The sequence below is a fragment of the Monodon monoceros genome, unplaced genomic scaffold, assembly GCF_005190385.1.
Source record: "Monodon monoceros isolate NGI ecotype Baffin Bay Population unplaced genomic scaffold, NGI_Narwhal_1 Super_Scaffold_8, whole genome shotgun sequence".
Classification (NCBI taxonomy): Eukaryota; Metazoa; Chordata; class Mammalia; order Artiodactyla; family Monodontidae; genus Monodon; species Monodon monoceros.
The window spans coordinates 62873825-62899832 of record NW_021703785.1 but is presented as its reverse complement, the minus strand read 5'-3'; the positions used below and the strand labels follow the sequence as shown (position 1 = coordinate 62899832).

General features: G+C 41.2%; 1 protein-coding gene across 3 annotated transcripts in view; it reads right to left on the bottom strand.

The window, feature by feature from the left end:
• SMAD9 (SMAD family member 9) overlaps nt 1-26008 on the bottom strand; it is a 41574-nt gene that overhangs the window by 6697 nt on the left and 8869 nt on the right. Inside the window, exons 3-6 of one of the 3 annotated variants that reach the window (XR_003791762.1) lie at nt 24794-25015; nt 15328-15584; nt 7826-7967; nt 6823-6902 (exon numbers count right to left, since the gene is read on the bottom strand). Coding sequence is in view for 1 of the 3 variants with exons in the window: in XM_029210444.1 (XP_029066277.1) it covers nt 12283-12426; nt 15328-15584; nt 24794-25015 (623 nt within the window). In the remaining 2 variants the exon portion in view is untranslated. Of the gene's footprint in view, nt 1-6784; nt 6903-7825; nt 7968-11785; nt 12427-15327; nt 15585-24793; nt 25016-26008 lie in introns of those variants that run through there. The other 2 variants (XR_003791761.1, XM_029210444.1) reach the window with 2 other exon arrangements.

The following is a 26008-nucleotide window of genomic DNA, read 5'->3' as shown; positions in this document are numbered from 1 at the left end:
TGAAATGGCAGTCTGCAGTCAGGTGACAGTATATCTCAGGGCTCCACCAGCCATAGAGGAGGAAAGATAGATTGCAAGCTTGAGCTCAGATTCATTTAGTGGAATAAGTGGCGGAAGTTAGGATGCTTTACTCTCAGGAATAGAAGCTAGAGTTCTCGCTGAACAGAGAAGAAATGAGGCCAACAGGGAATGTAGTTTTCTATGACATTGCAGAGCAAGTGTAGGAAGAATCAGAGAGCACGAGGTACTTCAGCCAGGAAACTAGCAGTATTCATGACAATGAATGAGCAACTGCCCCGATCTTTATTACACTACTCTGTAACAGCGGGTATATCAGTAACTCAAGCTCCTTCAACTCCTTGGTTTTAAGACCATTCCCAGGCTTCCACTTGAAGAGTGGGATTTGGAGGGATTGAATAAACAAGTCAGTAGGATTTAATGGAAGGAAAATTACTCAGGATTGGCCCACTTCAGGGAGGAAACCCAGGGGGATTTGCTTCAGCTCATCAACCAGCAGCCCTAGAGTACTACCAAACCTTGCTAGAAAGCGATCAGAAAAGGAAACGGAAAGAAAGAAAACTATAAGATAGATGTTTTGCTTCAGTAGTAGTTAATCCAAATGACTATGGAGAAAAAGGAGACAACCAACAAGATAGTCCTCAAAAGAGGTGTCCATCAATGATGATATCGGCCAAAAATTTTAAGTGGACTACAGTTAGTTAGTTATGAATAGGGAAATACAAAGGGTCATAAGTAATGTTACCAAAAATTATATGTAAAGATATAATTATACGCACATGTATGCTTATATACAAAATTGGAAGTTGCAAAGGAAAATTGGGGCACTGGTAGCATGGGGTAGAAGAATAGGAGCTTCAGTGGTTGGGAGACAATATCTTTTCTCAAAATAACCCTTTGTACTGCTTGAATTTTCACCATGCACAGATGACCCTTTCAAAAATGTTTTTCTTATTACAAACTGAAATCCTATTACAGGTTGAAAACAGTAGACAGGATATGCTTTTTCCTTTGCTTTCTATTTCAGCTTATAGGAAGAAATACATTTTTACTAATGAATCTTTATTTCCATATACGTAGCACTTATTTGTAGTGAGATTTCCCCTCCTGGAGTTTCTTACCGTCTTTTCTGAGGCCCAAAACGTATACTTCCTTACTGGAGGTACATAATATAAAAACATGACCAGATGATACAGATTTTCTAGCACTTTATAACTTTCAAAACAATTGTGCATACATACTTGCTCTTCACAATTCCATAACGTATGCACAACAATTATTATTTTATAGATACAGAAGCAGGCTTGCAGAGGTTAAGCTGCTTGCTCACGATCACACGGCTCTTGGACTTAAATCTAGTAAGCAGTGTGATCCACGTACATGATCGTGATGAGGCCAGTGCAGTTTGAACGTGAACTTTACTTTTACCAGTGGATGCACTGTCACTGGGCCATGAGAATAAAGCCTTTGTATATTAAGCCTTGAGTTTTAGAATGTGTTAAATGACAGATTTTATTTAAACCAAGCCTAATTGTGTTACTTCAGAACACAATTTAGAAGGTACTTTCCTATGTGCTCATTCCTTTGAACCTCAAAACATGGCATGACAAGTATTGTCCCTGTTTTTGGATGAGGAAAGAGAGAAGTGACATAAATAACAGGTCTTACTATTAGAGGCAGAGTTAAAATTTGAAGCTAAATCTTCTGTCTCCGAAAATGATGCTCTTGCCGCAGTAGAATGTTGTTGCTAAATCAGCAGCTATCACTTTTAAGTACCTAGTTTCGAACCCAGTAGGTGCTTCAGTAAAGGCTAAATTTTTTTTTTTTAAGTTTTTTTTTTTTTTTTTAATTCGGCTGTGATTTTCAATTAATTTATTTTATTTATTTTTGGCTGTGTTGGGTCTTCGTTTCTGTGTGAGGGCTTTCTTCAGTTGCGGCAAGCAGGGGTCACTCTTCATCGCGGTGTGCGGGCCTCTCACTATCACGGCCTCTCTTGCAGAGCTCAGGCTCCAGACGCGCAGGCTCAGTAGTTGTGGCTCACGGGCCTAGTTGCTCCGCGGTATGTGGGATCTTCCCAGACCAGGGATTGAACCCGTGTCCCCTGCATTGGCAGGCAGATTCTCAACCACTGTGCCACCAGGGAAGCCCAAGGCTAAATTTTTTAAAAACTTGCTGTATGCACGCGTATATAATTTTATATAAATACAGCAGTGTAATCATATCGTATATATGGAGGGGTGGTTTTTTTTTTGGCTTTCCCCTTTTGGTCCTTTTTGTGTTTCCCCCACTGTCTTCCATGTAATGTCAGCAGGGAGTCTTCTTTTTTTTATGTTTGTGTAATCTTCTACAGATACACATATATACACATTTTGCAACTGTCACTGTTACATAAAAACGTGGGTGTATTATACACATGTCAGTATACTGCTTTTTTACCCACCAGTACCGTGTAGAAGGTCCCTGAGTCACTTGTGTAGCTCGAATTCATTGCTTCAGTGGCTGCAGAGCATCTCATGATGTGAACGTACCATCATATTCAATCATCGCACTGTTGGTGTCTGGTTTTCTGCCACTATGAGCAAAACGTCCTTGTGGTGTGTCCCTATGTAGTGGTGTTTACTGCTGGTTCTCTGGCCTTGGGGGGGATTCTCAGGAATGGGATTGTTGGGTGGAGGGAGATCTATAGATACATGTTTCCTTCAAATAGATACCGTTATATTCCTTTCCCCTCAAAAGGCTATATCACTTCACACATCCATCAGTAACAAGGGAGAATTTCTTTTCCTCTGCCAGCAGCAGGAGTTACTGTTCTTTTGTAACTCTTGCCTTTCTGATAGCTATGTACTGCTACTGTTACACTTATTAGCGTTTCCCTGAACGCTGGTAAACTTGAACACCTTTTCACATGCTTGCTGGCTACTTAGATTTACTCTTCTGTGAACTGCCTCGTTGTGTCTTTTGTCTGTTTTCCCATTAGGCTCCTTTTTTCTACTCAGTGTGCAAAACTCTGGTGACTATTATAAAAATTAACCCTATGTCGTTTTTATTTATTTTTTTCCACTTCTAAAATTGGTCTCTTTACCTTTTTATGGTATTTCTTGCCATGTATTTCTTGAATATTTGAACATATCTGACACTTCTTTTATGACTTCTAGGTTCCCAGTCTTGGTTTAAAAGGTCTCAATTTGGGATCTTTCAAATGATTGTTGATTTACAACTTCCTGTTTCTTTTTCTAGAATTGGAAAATATAATTAATATGGATATTGGCAAGTAGTCCTGATTTCCTTTGTGTAACTAATTGACATGGAAATTTTAGTGTTCTTATCATCATCACCCCCTCAGTTTCTAGCTTTCTTTAACTATGAAAATGAGTGTTATAATCATGACTGCAGATGCTGTTGAATGGTACATACATAGGACCTGTATTCAGAGAGCAGTTTATTTGGTGACAGGCTGAACTTTCATTTGTTTAGCAGACGTGCCTCACTATAGGAAAAAAAACTGATCAAAATACTGCCTTTATTGAGTTTACAGTTAATATTTGCAAAATATTTTAGTGAGAATACTTGACGTGTTTACTAATTAGGTGAGTTGATCTCATCTTCTAACCTTCCCTATTATCCTTAACATGTATTACTCCACCCTCTAAATAATCGTTTGTACTATTCTAATGCATCGGAGATAAGCTTTTTTTTATTATTATGTACTGCAGCAAACTAAATAGATCTTTTCTCTTCATAGCTTTACCCTAGTAATACTGAAATGCATGTAGCCTTTCATAAGGTGTATTTACTGAGCACAGATACTGATTTTCATGAGCTATTTGTAGTTTGGGCTTAAAAGGGCCCAGGAGTATATGCAGCAGGAAAACAACAACAGAGAGCTAAGGAAAACAACCAGAAAAGATAGTTATGAGTAGTGAGATTTTCTGTTTGTTTTCCTCTCTTATAAATAATTGCAACTTGTGTCATATACTGTCCTCAGTTGGAGACCACTGTCCACTAATAAGATTTTACACCGGTTGCCTTTGAAAATCTAATAAGGAGCAGGATATAATAACATCAAATATATTGCACAAAAATTTATTACTATTTATTATGGTAATATATCATATTAAAATACACATATGCACCTGTACTTCATCATGTTGATTAGAACCATCTGCGGGGGTGACGGGTAATTGTGACAGCATTATTTCTTTTCAGAAAATGAGGGACCCTGAGTCTTAGAGAAATCGGTATTTTTCTAAGATCACCAAAAGTTGTCTGCCAGTATGGAAACTTAAGCAGTGTTGTGCTCAGAGACCCTGTTTTCAGGCTCCTGTCATATTTGCAGAGCTGGCCTTTTCTTTCTAAAATAGCCTTCAGGACCGGGACACCTTGCCTTTTGTGCCAGTGCGTGGACCCTTGTGGCCTGGGATCTGCCTGTCCAAGAATAGCCAAGCGTTCCTCTCTTATCCAGGTACCTGTCTCTCTTCTTACGTTCAAATGCTATGTGACCGTGTTTCCTGTGTCTCTTCTATTTCTTATTCACCTCTCCAGTGCCAGCAACAATCAGCATTGCCCTTTGCTTCCCAGTCCCAGACATTTGCTACCTTTAAATGGGGTTTAAAGTCCATCCAGGACCTCACTTTATTGAACACTTCCTGCTTTGTTAGCAATTGGAAAATGACCACATCCTCTGCCCAGGCCAGGCACTGCCCATTCCGAAGGGCAATGAGAATTTAAAACAGAGATGCACAGAGTTAATTCTCAGGTACCCAGTTTGGAGAGGAAGGCGGGGTGCTTTCTGACCAGCAGAACTCTAGGCTCTCTGGACTCTTCTCTGGCCACAAGATGAAGGTCAGAGGCTGGGATCACCACAGCAGTGGTGGGAACAGCAGTATCCTCAGAGGCCAGCGCTGCCTTACTGGCTGCACTGTACCCTCGCTGGGGAATGTCATAGCTCGCCTCTGGTGTTAATAGGAGGTGGGAATTGAATGCTTTACCTGTAGCAACCAAACTGGCAAGTCTTCCCACATGGTCTGGGAAAGAGAAGTATTTTGAACAGAGATCTCTTAAACAGCGGTTTCACTGGCAGAGCAAATGGAGCCGGGGTACTGTTCAGAACCAGAGTAGCTACCATATCATAAATTGTAGGTGCTTCCACTGGTCAGGACGGCCATCATCAGAAAATCTACAAACAACAAATGCTGGAGAGGATGTGGAGAAAAGGGAACCCTCTTGCACTGTTGGTGGGAATGTAAATTGATACAGCCACTATGGAGAACAGTATGGAGGTTCCTTAAAAAAAATGAAAATAGAGCTACCATACGACCCAGGAATCCCACTACTGGGCATATACCCTGAGAAAACCATAATTCAGAAAGACACATGCACCCCAATGTTCATTGCAGCACTATTTACAATAGCCAGGACAGGATAAGAGAGGAACGCTTGGCTTTTCTTGGACAGGCAGATCCCAGGCCACAAGGGTCCACGCACTGGCACAAAAGGCAAGGTGTCCCGGTCCTGAAGGCTATTTTAGAAAGAAAAGGCCAGCTCTGCAAATATGACAGGAGCCTGAAAACAGGGCACTGAGCACTTAGGAAGCAACCTAAGTGTCCATCGACAGATGAATGGATAAAGAAGATGTGGCACATATATACAATGGAATATTACTCAGCCATAAAAAGAAATGAAATTGAGTTATTTGTAGTGAGGTGGATGGATCTAGAGACTGTCATACAGAGTGAAGTAAGTCAAAAGAGGAAAACAAATACCATATGCTAACACATATATATGGAATCTAAAAGGAAATGGTTCTGAAGAACCTATGGCAGGACAGGAATAAAGACACAGACGTAGACAATGGACTTGAGGACACGGGGAGGGGGAAGGGTAAGCTGAGACGAAGTGAGAGAGTGGCATGGACATATATACACTACTGGATGTAAAATAGCTAGCTAGTGGGAAGCAGCCGCATAGCACAGGGAGATCAGCTCGGTGCTTTGTGTCCACCTAGAGGGGTGGGATAGGGAGGGTGGGAGGGAAACGCAAGAGGGAGGGGATATGGGAATATATGTATATGTATAGCTGATTCACTTTGTTATACAGCAGAAACTAACACACCATTGTAAAGCAATCATACTCCAATAAACATGTTTAAAAAAAAAAAAATTGTAGGTGCTTCCAAACAGGCATGCCTGTGCTTTGTGATGAGAAGCTACTCCCACCTGAGGCTTCTGGATGAAGCAAAGAAAAAGTTTCATCAACATTCCACACGTTTATGACTAGTTATCTAGCACACCACCCCTAAGCAGAGTGGCTTCCCATAATCACCTCCCTGCCCAACCCACAATGTTAAGGGTTGGCTGAGCTTAGCTGAGGGGTTCTCGTGGTCGGGCTTGGGGTGTCTCCTGAGGCTGCATTCAGATGGGAGTATGGCTGTGGTTGGTACATTCAAGACAGCTTCTCATCCTCCAGAGCAGGGCTCAGCAAACTGGGACACCCCACCCCAGGCCAGATCCAACCCACAGCTCATTTCTGTACTGCCGCAGGCTAATAATAGTTTTTACAGTCTTAAATGGTTGAAAACAAATCAAAAGAAAATCACCTCATGATGTGAAAATTATATGAAATTCAAATTTCAATGTCTATAAGGTTTCATTGGAACACAGCCATGACCATCCACTTACATATTGTTTAGGGTGGCTTTTGCACTGCACTGGCAGAGCTGCGTAGTTATAACAGTCACAAAGGCCACATGGCCTGCAAAGCTGAAAATATTTACTGTCTGCCCCTTGATAGAAAAAGTCTTCTTACCGCTACTCCTGAGCCTCTCTCCACAGGCATCTTCATTAAACATCAGTGGGTTATTTTTAGAATGTTTAGTTTTCTTCTTTCTAAATGATGAGGTTAGAGAAAATTTAGCCTGTCACTTGCAAACATTATCTCCAAATTATATACTGCAGGTGTGAGTAATTTCTGGCTTAAAAAAAACAAACCTGAATATAATTTTCATTATATTTACTCCATTTAACATCATCTTTCAGATTACTGGAGTAAATCTGAGGCCATACATAACATTTTTATCAGATGCGTGCAAATAATGGAATCATCAGTGATCATACAGAGATAAACTTTCAGAACTGTTACCTTTTTTATGCTCCTTGTTAACTTGTTACATCAGAATTCCTATGCATCTTGTCTTTGCTCAAATTCACATTTTGAAAATAAGTGCTTAGAATAAAAACAATTTTAACAGTTTTAACTGTCAAAGCTATCTTCCCTTGCTACTGCTGTGCAGCTGAATATTTGCAAACTAAATCATAAGCATGCTTCTCCCATCCCCACCAGCTGCAGCATGGTCACTGGACATGTAATTGAAGGCTTGCAATTATTTTTATTTTGAAGAGATTAAATAATTGCTGATTTTAAAAAAGGAGAATGAGACAAATACCATTTCTGCCTTTATAATGTGAACCCCAAATGCCTTTCTAAACAAACAACAGCTGGAAAATGCTGAACAGGAATAGATACAATCCTTGCCCTTAAAAAGCTCCCAGCTTCATAGAGATGGATGGACAAGAAAACAGTATGGTGCAGGAATTGATAACTGACTGTCGATGAGCACAAATTATGATGGGAGCACAGAGATCAGGCACCTAGGCTGGTTTAGAAATGTCTGGGAGACTTGCTAAGGGAACTGATGGGAAGGAAGGCAAGGTGGGTCAGCCCAGAAGCTTTCCTGGGTACCCATCCAGGGCCCGACAGAGGTGTCATTGCTTGGTCCCCTGCAGCCTGTCACAACTGAGAGCACACTGACCTTTATTGGTTTACTTGTTCATTTCCTCCACGGATGATAAGCTTCTTTAAGGCAGAAACTGTGTCGTCATTGCCATCTATGGTGCCTGCCTGGTAGTAGCTGATGCACAAGAATCGTCTAATAAACGAATATGTGGAAGTTCCTAGGATGATGAAAATATTCCTTCTCTTAGATGGGCTGACGTTTAAAGACAATATTTTATGACTATACAGTGATATATTTAAAAATCTGTACTAGTTAGTGGTTGAAGTGCCAATACCAAATTTTGGTTGCGAGAACAGGGTCAGGAACCATGGGAGATGCAAAGACAAGCAAGACACAAACACTGCTTTCCATAAACTTACAGCTTCATAATCCTCACCTGTATCGAACCAGAATAGCTTGTCTTTCATCTGTTTACATTTTGGAACTCCACAAAATATTTCTTTTGACTAAAGGGCTCCATTTCTTTAAAAAAGGAAAACTTTGATCAAGTTAAGGCAGCTAAGTTTTCTCAAAATATTTACATATTTAACCCCCTCCATTTATAGACTGGAAGGAAATTTAAATGGAGGGAATAGAACATTTACATTTTTAGATATGTTCATATTCCTCCTGGATTTCATCTTAGTTTTTCCTCAGTTGCCTTCTTTAGCACCTTTCTAATAGGTAATATATAGCAATGTACAGATGTATGCAGTAATAAAATTGTTCATTCTCTCCTATATACTGTAATATCACTTAATATTTGCTAATATCCAGAAAAAAAGCTTCTATGCATATCCTTTCTAAAACTACTGCAAAGTATCTTCAAAGTTCTATATTCTTTTCTATTTTATATATGAATATATGTTTTTCTATTTTATATATAAATGTGTATATGTTAATCCCAACCTCCTAATTTATCCCTCCCTGCAAGGTTCTATATTTAATGCCAGTTATTCTGAGGTGTTTAATTCAAAACTGTTACCTGATTTCTCTATAGGATGTTGGATTTCAAAAACATCCTATTTTCAAAATAGGACGGTTTAAGATCATCTTAAGGACTCATATGCAAGAAATCCTTCTATGACGTCTGCAGGGAAAAATGAGGCAAAAGACACATAGGTACAGTATTCTTTATTATAAACAATCAGGTAACAGTGTAAGTGTGCATTTGAAGGATAACTGAAGCCTAGCTACAGTAAACAAAAACGTTACTTAAATAGAAATAGTTTCTTTTTTGTTGGTTTGTTTTACATTAATTTGAATTTAACATATGCCAGGATCACCTAATCTTGTCATATAGTTCAGCTGTTAAATCCTTAATAGGAAAAGACGAAATTTGGAATGCATGTTATATTTTGCTTTATTTGTTGACTATATATACCAAATATTCAGGACATACTCAAAGTTAAGCAGGTGCTTAAAGTCTAGCAAGTGGTACTTATAAAATGCTTTTGTTGCTGTGATGGGGGTATTCAGTTCCTAAGAAGACAATGAAAAGGAAATTCTAAATGCTAGGTTGTTGTACAACTTTTCCTGATTTATACTGAGTGTAAAAAAAAGAATAACAAAACATAAATGTATTGAGAAGTGACATCTTAATAGTTCCAAAGCACTGGCAGGTATTAAAATATCATCTAACTAAAACAAACTTTTCACATCTCAAATTTTTAACAAAAAAAACACAAAAAACAGGCTTGAACAACACCATAAATGTTCTGGGTCTTGTGAGCAGGCCAGATGTTGTTATTCTCTATTGCACAATCCTTGTCTATGGCAACCTTAAACATGTTTGGCTGATGCAATTAATGGCTTAGCATGTCCACTTTGCTCACTATCCTATAAAAGAATGCTATGACATTTTTTGGATTGTCTGTCTCAAGGAATGAATGCTAAATGAGCACATTTAGAAGTTTGAAATCAAATACTGCATTACTATTTTTAACAATTCTTGCCAGCAAAAATGTTAAAAGGCTGATTTAAAATGTGACTTACAGTGACTGAAGGATTAACTTCTCATCAATTCTAAATTCTCTGAATTTCACAGTATCTTAATAAAGGCTTTTGGTGAGATAGGACTGGTAATGACGCATATGTACCACTTCAATCATTTATTTTTTGAAGAAATAATTTGGATTCACTGGAATATTCTGGCCTGGTTTCCCAAAGCTGCATGAAAATTCAATGTATTTTTTCATGTCATTTATAAGCAACTAGTACCGATTAATCCTGTAAAGGTATAAGATTACCAGAGGAGGAGTTTGACCACTGATGGAGAGATTCAGAAAACTGTGTTTGCTCTCTGGAGCCCAAACCAAGTGTACCTAATGCTCTTTCATGCAACAGTACTTGTATGAGGATGACTTCACCATATTAATGCCTTTTCCAAGAAAAGGGGAGATGGGGAAATTATTGGAAAATAGGGAAGCAGAAGGCGAAAAACTCAATTTTGAGACACAGAAGAAGAGTAGCATTTATCCAAGGAAGTCTTCAACCATTACTTGATTGCTCAGAAGAGAAGGGAAATCAGCTTCAAAATAGAGATAATTAAGAAAATTATACTTTTTTTCAAGCATAAGAAAGATTGCATGGTTTGTTTTAAAAGTTCTTCAAACATGAAGATGATTCTACAAACAGATTTACTCTTAAGACTCTCAGCCCCAGAGGGCTGGGACGGGTCTCTTGTTTACATTCGATTCCACAGTACCTAACATTGTGCCAGGCACATACATAGTTGATGAACCAATATACTACAGAGTTTGCTAAACACTAAATGGACCACCTAGCTTTAATGTAAAATGTAATATTTTCTATTGTATATAGAGAAGCTTCTATTAGGTAACACTAGTCATTACAAGAGGTGACAGCAGTAGCTCACACATACATCTTTTTCACATGATCATTCCTACCTTGAATACAATTTAATGAGAAACAACTACTATGCACTAATGCTAGAAAGAGTTGAGACAGAATGTATAAATGAAGAAACCTCCTGGATCACTGAAGTACCGTCTGTTACAAGCATAATTACCTTCTTAAATTACACATTTTATAAAGGGTGTGAAATATTTTTCCAAGCAATGCAGTGTTTAGTGGGTGGGAATTATATATATATGAAAGTACCTAGGAATTTGGGAAATTTTCCTCTCTCTATCACCCAAGGGTAAATAAGAACAGGTTTTGATGTTGTGGATACATTTTTTTAAATGTCCTGTTATTCAGGACCACTGTTCCTCAGAAATGATAGGGATTGTGAAATTATTATCTTACTTGGGAAGTTATTTCCAGGTATGAAGCTTTAGTTTTAGAAGAGGCTACCACATATGACCAGCAGATCATTTAATCAATACAGACACTAAGTTAAATAACTCAAATTTGATCCCAGCAGTGTGTCTAGATTTTCTCAAAGGCTTCACCACTGTTTGAGTCATCTGTGAATAGTTAATATTTGCCAACATGTGAGGAAAATGTGGCAAAAGGCACGCCCTCACCTAGAGACTTTGAACATGGGGATGTGAGAAGGTATAAGTAAACAGGGTGCTTTTGTCCAGTGCTCTTAGTTTACTGCTTCCGCACACAGGACTGACTGACATACATGGCCGTAGAGCTCACTGTGCAGACTCAGAAATCTGCAGAGCTGCCTGACACGAATCAACAGGAAAACAGGAACCCGAGATTTCCTATGTGGAAAGCAGGCATCTCCGTGGGTGATTCTCAGACTAAGTTCTGGTCTTATTTTGCAATTGGGGGATATAGCTCATTTCATGCTATTTTCATATGTATCTTCCCATATTAGACTCTTCTTTTTTCTTTTTTACAGTGGTAGATAATGAGGCAACATGACTCTCAGCCTCACAGTTTCTTTCTTTTCCCATCGCAGTTTAATCTGTTTAAAATGTACCGTTCATATCAGCACAGTAGTCCAGCTATAGGCATTGCAACTTCAGAAATAAAGTTTATGTGACTTATCTTACATAACTGATTTTAAAAGCTTGATTTTTTTTTTTTTTTTTTTGGCCAGTAGCACTAACAGGTTATTTCAATTTTATGGGTTTGGTAGCTTTGTTTTGTCCTAAAGTGTTATTTGCTCTAGTGCTGCTAGTACCTGATTTTTGCTACGTAAACAGTTTTAATATTTTTCCAGATTGGCCACACAACATGCCTTACATGACATGGTGGACTAAAGCTGCCTTTATTCTACCAACACCCTTCAAATACTGTTCCTACAGTTGCCTCTCATTTGTTCTCTCCCACAGAAGAAGCTGCTGCTTATTAGAGCGTAGGCACAAAAAGCCTGCTTTTCTAATTGCACTGTACTGGCATCAGGTTAACTAGAAAGCACAAAACAAATGGTGATACAAAATGTGAATAGTATATATTATATGTATTTACACATGTACTTAGAAACTTCAGTTAGTTGCAAATCTGAAATGATATAAGCCACTGCCTGCAATAGCATCTATCCTATAGAAATGTGGATGAAGACAAGACTGTTAAGACACTGAAGAAATCGGGTTGTGTGGAGAGCCCATTTGAGTCAGAACTTTGTCCAACCACTGCAGTGGTCCATGAAGGTGAATCTCAATCCAGCAGGGCGTGCTTGTGACATCCTGGCGATGATACTCGGCTCCCCAACCCTGAAAAGCAAAAACGGAGCGGAGTGATTGTGCCAGACTTCACAGGCAGCCTTCAGAGGCCCCAGCAGGCCCGGTGGACACAGCCCACCCAACCCGGGGCAGCTCCTGGGACCTGAGAACGTGAACTCTACGTTCCTGCAAGTACAGGATGACTTTTGCATCAACCAGATACCCTGAGTTCCCATCCATGGTTTCCTCCTGGGTTCACAACTAAATTCATGGACCTAGAGAGGGCCTGGGTTCTAGCCATGCCGGAGACCCTGGCAAATCACTTCCTCTTCCACAGGGAAAGGAGCTTGAACTCATGTTCACCCCCTAATGCTGAAGACCCATGTTTTGTACAAGATGGTTGCTCACTACAGACCAATGACTGCATCTGAACGTTGTAAAGCGAGGGCTGAGGGTGCTCTTGGTTATTCAGGATTGATGAACAAAGCTTGTTTCTCCTCTCCCCCACTGGCTCACTTCTGGCAATTTGCCATTTGTGACCATCCATAGGAGAGAGTAAAAATAGAGATAATAAGTTTAGTCAACATCCATCACCTCACATGGCTGCAATTTTTTCTTGTGATGAGAACTTGTACATTTCTTTTACACCGATCACCTGTAGTTATATTTGCTAGGGATTTATGTTTTTAAAAGTCCCTGCAATATAATAACAGTTTATTTTCTGTGAATTGTGTAGTTTTATGAATTTAAAGGTTGCATATCTGAGAAATACATCTTGCTGATCTTAGGAAAATAAGATTTCTGTGCAAGCTTATGTTACAGTGAAATAATTACGTCTGAGATATTGGCATTTCACCCTAATTTGAAAAACACAGGCCTAGACAAAAGTAACCGCAAGTCAAATGGTTGTTTGTTAATGGCAATTTTACGCCCTCTGCTGGCTCTGAAGCATCAGAACGTTTGAAAAGATTTTCAGGTATTTAATTGCCTGACTGTGTGAAAATACTTTTAAAGCTTAACAGTAAATTTGAATAAAACTGCTTTGTCACCATGAAAGAAATGGATTCAAGAAGTCAGTTTTTCAATTGGAAACTCTATTCTTATTTTTTAAATAATTACTAAAATTATATATACAATAAAGACATAATGGACTTCCCTAGTGGTGCAGTGGTTAAGAATCCTCCTGCCAATGCAGGGGACACCACACGTTCGAGCCCTGGTCTGAAAAGATCCCACATGCTGCAGAGCAACTAAGCCCATGCACCACAACTACTGAGCCTGTGCTCTAGAGCTCGCAAGCCCCAACTACTGAGCCCGCGTGCCACAACTACTGAAACCCGCGCGCCTAGAGCCCGTGCTCTGCAACAAGAGAAGCCACCGCAATGAGAAGCCCGCGCAACACAACGAAGAGTAGCCCTGCTCGCCGCAACTAGAGAAAACCTGCGTGCAGCAACAAAGACCCAACACAGCCAAAAATAAATAAATAAAAATTTTTTTAAAAGTATAGAAAAACAGGACACATTTTTCAAGATAATTTTAAAGGATTAATAAATAAATTTTACTTTGAAAAAACCTGCAACAAGCCATACTGATTCCTTGGATGAATATATGACAATGGGAAAACATATACTCAGTTTGATAAACAAGCTCAGATTTGGAAATATTAGAATTATTTGCAAGTGCTTTGCGAGGGATGAAATAGCAGACGATGAAAGTGAGGTCTTTAGCTTCAACGTGCAAATCCAGTTTTTTCCTTCCTGCTAAGTAACTTTTCCTCCGTTCTCCAACCTTCACATCAATTTTAATAAGATCTAATTTGATAAATTCAACAAATATTCATAAACAGAACATCTACTGCTGTCTCAGAATTAATCACAAGCCCCATAATGTTTCTATTCCAATTTGTTTATACCTTTATAAACAGCACTTAATTCATACTATCTTGTATTAGAGTCAGTTCTGTCTGTTTTGTAGCTTATTTATAAATATGACTGCTCCATTTACCTGTATGCTTTGTAAGAGTAAGGAGAGTGTCTTATTTGATTCAGGTAAATTCACCAACATTTACTGAGTGACCATAGGTGGTCAGCAGTTTGAGGGATGGAAGAATCTCTGTAGCATTAAGTTCTATACAATTATCATTGTCACTTTATCTTATGTGTTAAAAAAAAATCAGATAACTATCTTAACTTGGTTTTCCTCCAAAAGTAATATGCTTAAGAATTTTCTTAAAATTGCTAAACAAGAGATTTCATACTCGTGGAGGAGCTCTTCCAAAAAAACAACTGACATATGTACGCTACCAAATGTAAAATAGATAGCTAGTAGGAAGCAGCCGCATAGCACAGGGAGATCAGCTCGGTGCTGTGTGACCATCTAGAGGGGTGGGATAGGGAGGGTGGGAGGGAGACTCAAGAGGGAGGGGATATGGGGATATATGTATACGTATAGCTGATTCACTTTGTTGTACAGCAGAAACTAACACACCGTTGTAAGGCAATTATACTCCAATAAAGATGTTAAAAAAAAAAAAGATAGCATAGCTACCTTGTTTGATCAGTTGTTAGTTAGGAGAGCAGGGATTTGATTTGAAATCTGTTTGCTTACAGAGCTCATGCTTTTCCCAGTTAAGCTCCTGATCAGGCAAGTTGTACATTGTTTAGTAAAATTTGGACTCTCTAGTTTCCCTACTCTTGCCATTACCTGTAGGTAGAATTTTGACTTCTAGGATATTGTTCGTTTTACTTTTACTGTAAAATTTATAATAAAAATTTAAATTAAATTTGTATTTACTTTAAAAAAAAACAAAAAAAAAACAATTAAAGAGAGTGCCCCCCTCCGCCCCCCGGCAAACTGCTGTCTACTTACCCTGGCTGTCTAACTGCCACATCAACCAAAGAGTGCTTTTGCTTTTATTTTTCATCTTACAATTGGGAAGCAAGCACTCCTTACCTTGACAAAACTCATCCGGATGGTGCACATCTTAGTCAACTCATAAACGACTTCAAATCCGTGATGGACAGACTGGGCAAGCAGCTGAGCGAACAGCTGGTTGTTGAAGATCTTGAGGCTGCAGCCGCTGGGGATCTTGCAGACGGTGGCCGGGTGAAAGCCGTGCTGATAGTTGCAGTTCCGGCTCTGCACAAAGATGCTGCTGTCACTCACGCACTCGGCATAGACCTCTCCCCCCACGTAGTACAGATGCACGCCTGCGAGGCAAAAACAGTCTTCCAACACCAGCACCGACTTTCGCTTGGATTTATCACCCTTCCCTTCTCATCCACCTCTGTAACCTCAAGAGATGTGACTATCAACTGTGAGGTTAATTTTAATATCACCAATCATTGATTAGTACCACACGTGCCCCAAAGGCTGACTTGCTTTAATTATCATCTATATTTTTTTCATGAGTCCATTTAAAAGTGGACTGCAACCCAGGTTTACGATCAGCACCAAGAGCACAGAAGTAGGCTCTCGTGTCCTACTCCCATCACTTGCTCAATCTCACGCTTGTTCCTTCTAAAAGGAAGATCTCATAATATTAGATGCGAAATAAATACATAATTCAGAACACATCAAAAAAAAAAAAAGAACTGGACACAGTGCCATGGTAATACTTAGGTGCATACACTAAACCTACTTCAGAGGGAACAATAAATGAACTTTAAATTTTATTTCACCAACAATTATAAATCCATTTCTCTTAATAAATACCTCAAAGACACCCATTTTATTTTAAAGCTTATCACCTACAGTCATAGGTCACAGAAACAATGCCTCTTTTTACCTACAAACAGTGAACTTTGTGCCACGTTTTCAGATAAAATATAAAAACACAATCAAAATGTAGTTTATGCTACTTTATCTCACATTCTAAGAGCTGAAAGGCAAAGCATCCTGAGAAGGCTGCTGCTCAAAGTAAATTTCAGTTGTTGCTTTCCCTCCAAATGTCTGGGTTTAAGATTCCACGTAAATTTATAACAAGGGACTGGGGTTAGATGAGATGAAGATGTTCTAGTCTAGTGAGTATTAAAGACTAGAACAATTGTTCCCCAACCTTTTAGCAGAAACAAAATGGTCCAGCACAAAGTGTCAACATGATTGTAAATACAATCACTGTGCAGTGGCAAGGGGTTTGTAGAAATGATCCTGAATGTACTTACAGAGATAGCTTTTGGATCTTTTAAAAATAAAACATTTAAAAGTAATAGAATTGACCTCCAGGGGTTCTCAGACCCTGGTGTGCGTAACTCTGCATTTAGGAAACATTTCGGACACAGCCGCAGCAATGGAGGCACTTCTGCATTATACTTCCCGCCAGCTTTATGGCTTCCTTTTCCCATCTCCTTTCCCTTAATACAGTTTTAGAGAAGAGTGGTTTTCAGTATTATGTATCCCAACCATAGACTCCAACACAGTCTGAAGAAATGGACCCAGGGTCACAATGATAAAGCACAGCTCTTGATATTCAGGCCAAGGCTCCCCTCTCAGCACCTAGATCAGAGCAGCTCCCCTCCTCTGCTCAGCCTTCCTCTCCCTTTTCTTCCTCATCTCCATCATTTTTTCCCTTGAACGGCCCGGGGTCTGACACCTCGTGGCCCTGGCCGTGAGGAGAAGGCAGAAGGACTGTCCTAATTAGCTGGGACATAGTTACTTGGCTGCAGCGACATGTTGGAGGTTAGGCAGGGGCAAATCCAAGCGACTTCCTTTAAAAACTCCCAGGAGGAAGGCCTGCCTCTGGGGTAGCTGTGAGTTTTTTCAAAGTGAGAGCGAGCAGGTGGTAAACGAGCCAGAACATGAGGCTGCTAAGTGTTTAGTATGTCTTTGAATTGAATGACCTTCAAATATACAATCCTCCCAGAACCTAGTAAGGAGAACAGATTTTTGTCATCTGACTCTGGTGTTTATTTAGGGGAGGATTTTCAGTCCTGTTAAAGTCTTATCCGCAGCCACAGACATGCTGGCAGAGCATGGAAAGCAGAGAAGAGACCGAACAAGGAGGCAGTAGTTTAGCATCCTGAGAGAGAAGAGGGGGCAGAGCCGACGGGATGCACCCGCAGAAGCCCAAGACCGGCCTCAGTACGGGGACCGGGGGGAATTCAACCCCACTGCGAAGGAGGCTGGATTTGGGCTAGAGACAGCAGTATCGAAGGAGTCAAGTAAGCAAGGGATTTTATTTGCATCCATTTGACAGGCCAGAAGAGTGGCTTCAAACCACATGTGTGAGATGCTAGATCACCATAGAGAACAGTGAGCAGTAAGGGTAAATGCCCAAAGAAGGCGCTACCTGAGGTGAGAGAGAAGCCAGGCCACGGGGTCCTCGGGCAAGTTGCACCCACACCTCGGACGACCTCTCTTCCGGGGCTGCATCTTTCTTCCTCTGAGTTTTCCATCTGTGTGTGCCTGCACCCACCCTGTAGGAGACTAGGGAGTCTGGAGTCCTGGGTGGTGGTTAATTAGGACTCTGTGGGCTTGATTTGGATCTGCTGAGTCAGGCTGCAGGTCGGTCCCTTCTGGCATCTTCTGCAGCCTTGAGTGACAGAGATGATGGAGGGGAGGCGGGGAGGACAGCGGCTCAGTTAGGCTTGTGAGTGGGCTCCAATGCTGTGGAACCCACTAACAGTCAGAGGGGGACGTCCCAAAGTGGAAGGAATATGAATGGATCCCCTCCAGAGTGGGAGTGCGGTTGGGGAAAGGATATCCCTGCAGAAAGTAGATCTCATCACCCCACAGCCCAGCTCAGAGAACCCTGATGCCTCTCCACTCTGCTTGGAAAACACCCTGAACTTATGAGCACAAACTCAACACCTTCCCTGCAGTTTGTAATTGATATTCCCCTTGGCTTTGCTGCCCTCTCTTTTGCACAACTATTTTATTTTTTTCCCATTAAAAAATGCACTATTTATTGAAATACAAGTGAATTATCCAACTAGTTGCTGTGAAGAAGTGTAATCATACTGACTTAGAGACGCTATGAAAGGCAGGGTGACATTCTTTTGAGTCCAGGCCATCTAAGGTAAGATCAAGATTTCAGAGAAACCCAAAGGCAGAGGGCCTCACCAGTCTTTACTCCCCATCAAAGATGCACAACTATTTGAAAATCTGGCTGACTGTCAGGACCCTCTGGAGCTTGAAGAAAGTGCATATTTCTGAGGGTGATTAATGATGATACTTTCAGAAATTCCTTATGTAGTTAGACATATACTTAAATATATGGGAGAAAGGATACGACGTCTGAGATTTGCTTCAAAATACTCTTGTAAAAATACTGTGATGAGACGGGGGAAAAGAATGGTACAGAATGTTGACTCATTATTGAAGCTGGAGATGGTCATATGAAAATTTGTTACATGACTCTACTTTTGTGTAAGCTTGAAATTTTCCAAAATAAAAAAAATTTTTTAATGTATGATCAAAAAATAATATAAAAGTAAAAATTTCCAGATCTACACCGGGGCTTTGGTCCAGAGGATGGAGGTAGGCCCGCCCAGGACAGTGCCTGCAGCTGTGCACTGCACAAACCCAGGGTGTGCCTCAGTCTTCCAAGATTTGTACAGTTATTAGAAGACTCCTCCAGCAGATGGCAGTAACTTCTCTTGAGAAATGGGTTCCTTCCAATTCACACAAAGCCACTTCTGGGCTGGTAGCAAAATCAGTTCCCTAAAGCTATACTTGAAGACTTTTAAGTCTCTCTGGACAATATGATGAACAAGCAGCTTTGGTCCCAACTGACCTACACTGAATGCCCACTGTGCCTCACACACTCGGCGACTCTGCCGGGGTGGGAGAACTGTGATGCTTTCTCTCTCACCACTACTTCAGCGACCCCAGCATGCCTGGACATGCCCGGTCCCACCCCATCTTCACAGGAGCAACAAAACCCACTAGAGGAAATTTATAAAATACAGAGAAGCAAAGAATAAAGATCGGCCACAAATCCACAGCCCAGAAATATTCAAAGCTAATATTTGTCATATACCTTTCAGTCTTTTATGTGCACATTTTAAACAAAATTAGGATCATCCTCTACAGGATCTTTTATAACCTTTTTTTCACATATTAAAATAGTGTGGGGCTTCCCTGGTGGCGCAGTGGTTGAGAGTTCGCCTGCCGATGCAGGGGACACGGGTTCGTGCCCTGGTCCAGGAGGATCCCACATGCCGCAGAGCGGCTGGGCCTGTGAGCCATGGCCGCTGAGCCTGTGCGTCAGGAGCCTGTGCTCCGCAACGGGAGAGGCCACAGTGGTGAGACGCCCACGTACCGCAAAAAAAAAAAAAAATAGTGTGAACATTTTCTCATGATATGAAGTACTCTTCAATGCCCTGTGTAATAACTGCAACAGTATGACATTCTGTGTTAAAATTTTTTAGGATTTGCTTTTTCAGGGATGAGAAACCTTATACACATTCAAAGGCAGAATGGAAAGGACATTTTGAGACTGGGAAACTAAATCCATTGGGAAAGAAGCAATCCAAAAATCACCCTGAGGACTTCCCTGGTGGCGCAGTGGTTAAGAATCCGCCTGCCAATGCAGGGAACACGGGTTCGAGCCCTGGTCTGGGAAGATCCCACATGCCGCGGAGCAACTAAGCCCGTGCGCCACAACTACTGAGCCTGCGCTCTAGAGCCTGCGAGCCACAACTACTGAAGCCTGCGCGCTTAGAGCCCATGCTTGGCAAGAAAGAGAAGCCACCACAATGAGAAGCCCGCGCACCACAACAAAGAGTAGCCCCCGCTCGCTGCAACTAGAGAAAGCCCGTGCACAGCAAGGAAGACCCAATGCAGCCAAAAATAAATAAATTTATTTAAAAAAAAAAATCACCCTGAGGTGCAGACCCCCCTTCTAAGGAACTGACAAACCAAACCCTTGCCTCAGGATAATTCCTTTCATAAAACATGGAAGCATTACTAGGATTCTACAGAATAAGCTGAGATGTGCAAGAAAATAAAGATTCATTAAAAGGTGAAAAACTAATTCCAAAAGCAATTCAGTGATTTGGAATCTATGATAATTATGTTCGGGGAAGGTCTTGGTTTGCCTCAGTAAGTTTAATCCCTGGGGCTAATGCCTCAGGAATTATAATCACCCACTCCTTCTCCCATGAGGGGAAGAACAGCCAGCAGCCAGGACACACACAGCATGTCTGCAGCTGCAAAGGAGAAACCTGCCTGTCCTGCTCCAAGTGTCCTTTCACACCAAGACCCCGGCACAGGCTCATTACCAAGGTCAACAGCTCTGACTTCAGTTACAGCACAAATCGTAGGTGCTCAGAAATGACAGTCCTATTGATTAGGATTATATTAAGTTGTGCATTTCTAAGAAATGTAATCCAACCTCAGTGACCTTGAGAGCAGCACACATATGTCCATGCAGTCCATTCAAAACTGCGGTTTTCCTCATTATTTGGAAATCGGGGCCATCCTAAAAGCCACTCTAAAAAAGCAGGCACGTTTTATACTCCAGTGATCCAAATTGGCTATTCCATCACTTCCAAAACATCAAAAAATAACCTTTGCTTTATTTTGCGCAGTCACAGATAGGTATGATATGTCAGCAGTTCTTCATCTTTTTTTCTGTAAAGATCCTTATAATCCGCCGATGGAGCTCTGTGTAACTCAGTGAGGTACTCCTTTTCTAGAATATTCTTGTGGGGAAAACACAAAATCTTCTGATTTACATTTTTAAAGCAGATCATTGTAAAATGTCATCACTTTAGTACTATGAGGGCCTTATTTCAAGATCTCAGAGGTGATTCTGACATATCATGCCTGCAGCATAAGTATTTTCATTCCATATCGAAAGATTCAACTCCTCAAGTGCTGAACTAAGAGGGGTGCCGAGATGAAAAAGCAGCAGGGTCCCTCCCCTCCAGCAGAAGGGAGCGACTGGACCTTACAGACAGCCATGGGTGCAAACCCACATCACTCGTGGGACCATGGGTACGCCACTGAATTCTCTGAGCTTCCATTGCCTCATCCATAAAATGGGACTAAGAAATCCTAACTTGTAGCATGACAATAAAAATAATATGAGTAAGAGTCTGCCAGGGTGCCTCACACACATTAGGGAAAATCAGTGGGGGCAGCTATCAGTCATTTGAAAGGGTTCAAGTGGTCTTCAAGGAAGAATATGGACAGACTTCCTGTAGAATGCACTCTTCCAGGTTCTTTGAAGCCCTGCCTCTGACACTGAAGCAGCAGACCCCCACCCCCACCCCGCTATTCTAGTGCTAACTAGCCTACGGCTATTTAAAGCACTTGGCTAGAGAGGTCAAAGCAATAGATTTGTTACTGTTGTAAGGACACAAATAAAGGCTTGGTACCAAGCCTGCTGCCTCACAGTGCATTGCATTAGATGGAAAGCAGGATGAAAGAGCACGGGTGAGTCAGCATAAACCATCACCGCCACAGAAAACAACTCAAAGTACATACACTGCTGACCGGTGGTGGCATGAACTTCCTTTAGGGGACCAGCCATCTTCCCTAACTTAAGTGGCAAGGAACACAAACCGGAAGTGACCTCAAAGCAACTGATAACTACTGAGGGGAGAAATGGCCCATAATTAACCATAATAAAAAGATTTTTTTTTTTGTAGATACCTTCCACCTTTGCCCCCCCCACCACCACCATAGTCTCATCTCGATGTAACAGCCAGGGGATCCTTCTGAAGTGAAAACTCAGATCTATAAACTCCAACTTAACTCCATCTTCCTATGTCACAGAGGCAAAGTTAAAGCACTCTCCATGGCTTCTAGGCCCTGAGACCTGGTCCTGTCCCCTCTTCTATGACTTCCTCACTCCCTTGCTCACTGTTCCACTCACTCTGACATCCCTGCTTTTCCTCACTATGCCAGGCAGGCTTCAGGGCCTTTGTACCTGCTGTTTCCCTTTGCTTGGAAAGCTTTCCCCGCTGCTACCGACACTGTCGATTCCCTCTTTAGCTCTCTGCTCAAATGTCACCTCCTTAGGAAGCCTGCCCTGGCTACCCTCCCCATTCCCTTCCCCTCCTTTGTTTTTCTCTGTACAATTATCATTTGACGTGTGTGTGTGTGTGTGCACGTGCGTGTATTATTTCTTGTTTGTCTTTCCTTAGTTGTAGGTAATCCACGAAGCCAGGGATTTTTGTTTTGTCTTGTTTGTTTTCCACTGCTGCATCCCTAGTGGCAGAACCGTCTGGCTAAGATTAAATGCTCAATAAATATTTGTGAGATGAATGCATAGCTGTGAAGTCTGACTGTCTCTAGCAACTAGCTCCACAGAACACGTTAACTTATTCACTAACCTCATGGTGCATTTGGCTGCAAACTTACTCAGGCTGGTGCTCCAGGAAGCCACACAGCTCAGAACCAGATAATCCATGGGGGCCCCTGATAGAGAGTCCCCTGACCTCACAGAAACCAGTAGCTCTTGCTTTGAAATATTCCATGCCATGCTTTATGGCATGGCTTGTAGCCCCTTAAAAAAATTATCTTTTCACCTTAGGACAATTCCAAAGCAGCTTTCTGAGAAAATTGTGCCTTTGCCTTGGGGACCATGTTGAGGGTGGAGTACCCTTCCATCCAGGTGAGCATTTCCTAGGCTTGCTGGGTTTTGTAACAGGTCACCAGTCCTGGCTCTTGCTCCTATGTTTTTTTTTTAACCCTATGGATTATCTCTCAGTTACTAACATGACACCAACCTTCCACATCTGTCCATCCACATCAGCAGCACCTAGAACAAACTACTTGCAGAAAGTTTCCCAGAAGGTATTTAACAGTCCTTGCATATTTTAATTCTATTTTTAGATCAAGTGGCATAAGTAGAAGTCTAATATGCAGACCAATCTGTAAAGCCCTTTAGCAAACAGCTCTACAACATTACGTTTTAACGTTCTACCTTTAGATTTCACCTGAAGATTCTTATAAAAATCATTTAAAAGTAAAACCATACCTGAGATATTTATGATTTCAGTCAAAATATTACTTCCTTTGAGGAATGACTATGTTTCCTCCTTTGGGATAAAAGTTACATTACAGATTAAGTTTCCTTTTTCTGACCTCCAGAGGAAAAGTTTAATCACAATCACAATGGTTACAATTACAATGGTAACTCTTGGAGATGATATACCTGTATTCTTCTCTCCCACTCACCCCCAGCTCCTGATTTTCTATTTTTCATTTATCATTTCACTGTAAAGGTTTTTTGTAAGCCACCTCAAAGCTACTATGGAAAGATACAGGATAAAATAAACAGAAAGTAACTTTTGCCATTAAGAGTCAACATCAGTGAAGGAACTCAGCCTGTCTCTAGTCAGTGGTCTGTAGGTTTACAACAGGAGACATTTAGGAGGTATGTTAGGAAGAATACAGGAAGCATCATAAGTGAAATAATGACTCTCCCCTGGAAATTTGAAATAAAAGGCTCGTGGCTACTTCCCAAGGTGGTATAAGTGCTAGATGGGGAGAAAAAAGATCAAATGACTCTGAAGGTTCTTTACACCTGTGATTCCAGAGTAGAATACTGGACAACCAGGCACCATTCAGACACTGCCAACTATTCGAATAGAAAAGAAAAGAACTTAAAATCCTCAACAAGGCCTCATGCTCAGCTGGGATTGATCATGCCAATGAGACAGGCTCCAAAAGCATCACAGCCAGACCCCAGTGAGGCCTGTGCTTATTCGGCTGTTGTAACAAAGCCTGGACACAAGAGAACCCCAATCACCTACCAAAGGCTTCCTGAGATTAATAACTCAACGATTTTTTAAACTGCCTGGCTTCTCAGTCTCTAAAGGTAACTTCACCTGATATAAATAATCATCCAGCCAGAACTCCTCTTCTTCAGAAGTTATCCTATTTAGCATTTCAGGCAATTCAAAAATAATTCATAATACTTCTCTTCAATAATATCATCCTGGGACTTCCCTGGTGGTCCAGTGGTAAAGAATCTGCCTTCCAATGCAGGGGATGCAGGTTCGATCCCTGGTCGGGGAACTAAGATCCCACATGCCGTGGGGCAACTAAGCCTGCGTGCCACAACTACAGAGCCCACGTGCCCTGGAGCCTGCATGCCACAATTAGAAAAAACCCGCATGCCACCTCTAGTGAGAAGCCAGCACGCTGCAACTAAGACCCGGCGCAGCCAAATAAATAAATGAATAAAAATAATAATTTCATCCTGTTTTCATATTTATCATCCTGTTCGTCTTCCTAATACCCACCCTACGCCACCCCCCAGAAGATGCTGTGCCGACCTCAGAGGTACAGACACTAAGGTTACAAGACCTCCCATGCTTTTCCCAACAATATCCCCAGAATGGTCTCCCAGATCCCAGCCCTGGGATCATCCCACTAGGTCATGCAGCCAATCCATGGCTTGTTTCTATTTCCACGTTTTAGCTCAGAAGAATATAGGAAGGAACTACATATTTGCTTTTACCCTTTCCTATGTGTCTTCTGGTATTTTCTATCGTTGAGTTTCTGTTTACATTAGAAAGAAGTCCGAGACAGAATCTGTTCCTGTTATTTGAAGGGTCTGTGAATCCATCAATAAGCACACTTCGGGAGGAAGCCTGGAACGTCTCCCCAACACGGTTGTTCAGTTCATAGTAGGCGACTGAGCACCAGTGCTGCGGCTCCTCGTAGCAAACCGGCCGAAAATCTGAAAGAAAACGGACCAGACAGGACATCACTACCGCCACGCTCATGCCTCCCAGCTCACGACTCCACCAGGAAACTGCGGTTACCGCTGTTCACCAGAAAGTCAGCTGCAAGACCCAGGAGGCTGCTGTGTGATCTTTACAAACCTGCCTCTTCCACGGAAGCTGTTGGCAGGTAGCTCATCTGGTCCATGTACCTGTGCACAGGGGCCACCGTCCTTGTGATTCTCCCATGGATGGAGGCTTTGTAAACGTGTTTACTAGAATTGAGGGGCCAGGCAACAGCGATATGAGTGGATCCATGTAAACTTCATCCCCCCGAAAGGAAACACAGCTAAAAGGAAGCTGCCAGGTCACCTCATCTTTACAGATGACAGCATCTTACTGTTGCAGTGCCAAACTGAATCCCCGTGGCAAAGAGTACCCTTTTCTAACGACCTAAAGCTGAAAAAAATTTGTTCGAATATGTAAAAATCAAACCAAAAACACTGCATAGGATTTTATTTAAGAAAGAAAAAACAATGCCCACATAGACTCACATTCTCCTTTGTGTACATATGGGATAATTATGGCATAAAAATATTTTAAAGGGAGAGGTCTATTTCATTAGGAAATCCATGAACGTTATGTTTTCACCCCAAATTTTTCAAAGTTAAGTTGCCACTAACCCAAATTTGGCGGGTTTTTTTTCTTCGTCCCTCACACTCTTTCTCTGCCTTTCTATTGATTATAGTATCTTTCTTTTCTTTGAATATTCTAGTAATTCTTGTGTCTAGAGTGTGTTCCTATATGCACTAAAATATGAACTCACAAAACAGATAAATTAGGGGGTTATTATTTGATTTCCAAATGGACCTTCACTTATGAAAGAATTCCCTCTGAGACACTTTAGATAGTAAAGCGCTTTGACCCTCCCTGCTCGGCATGGTTCCTGGAACTGCAGCCACTGCATCACCTGGGAGCTTGTTAGGAATGCAGATTCTTGGAAAGTACCC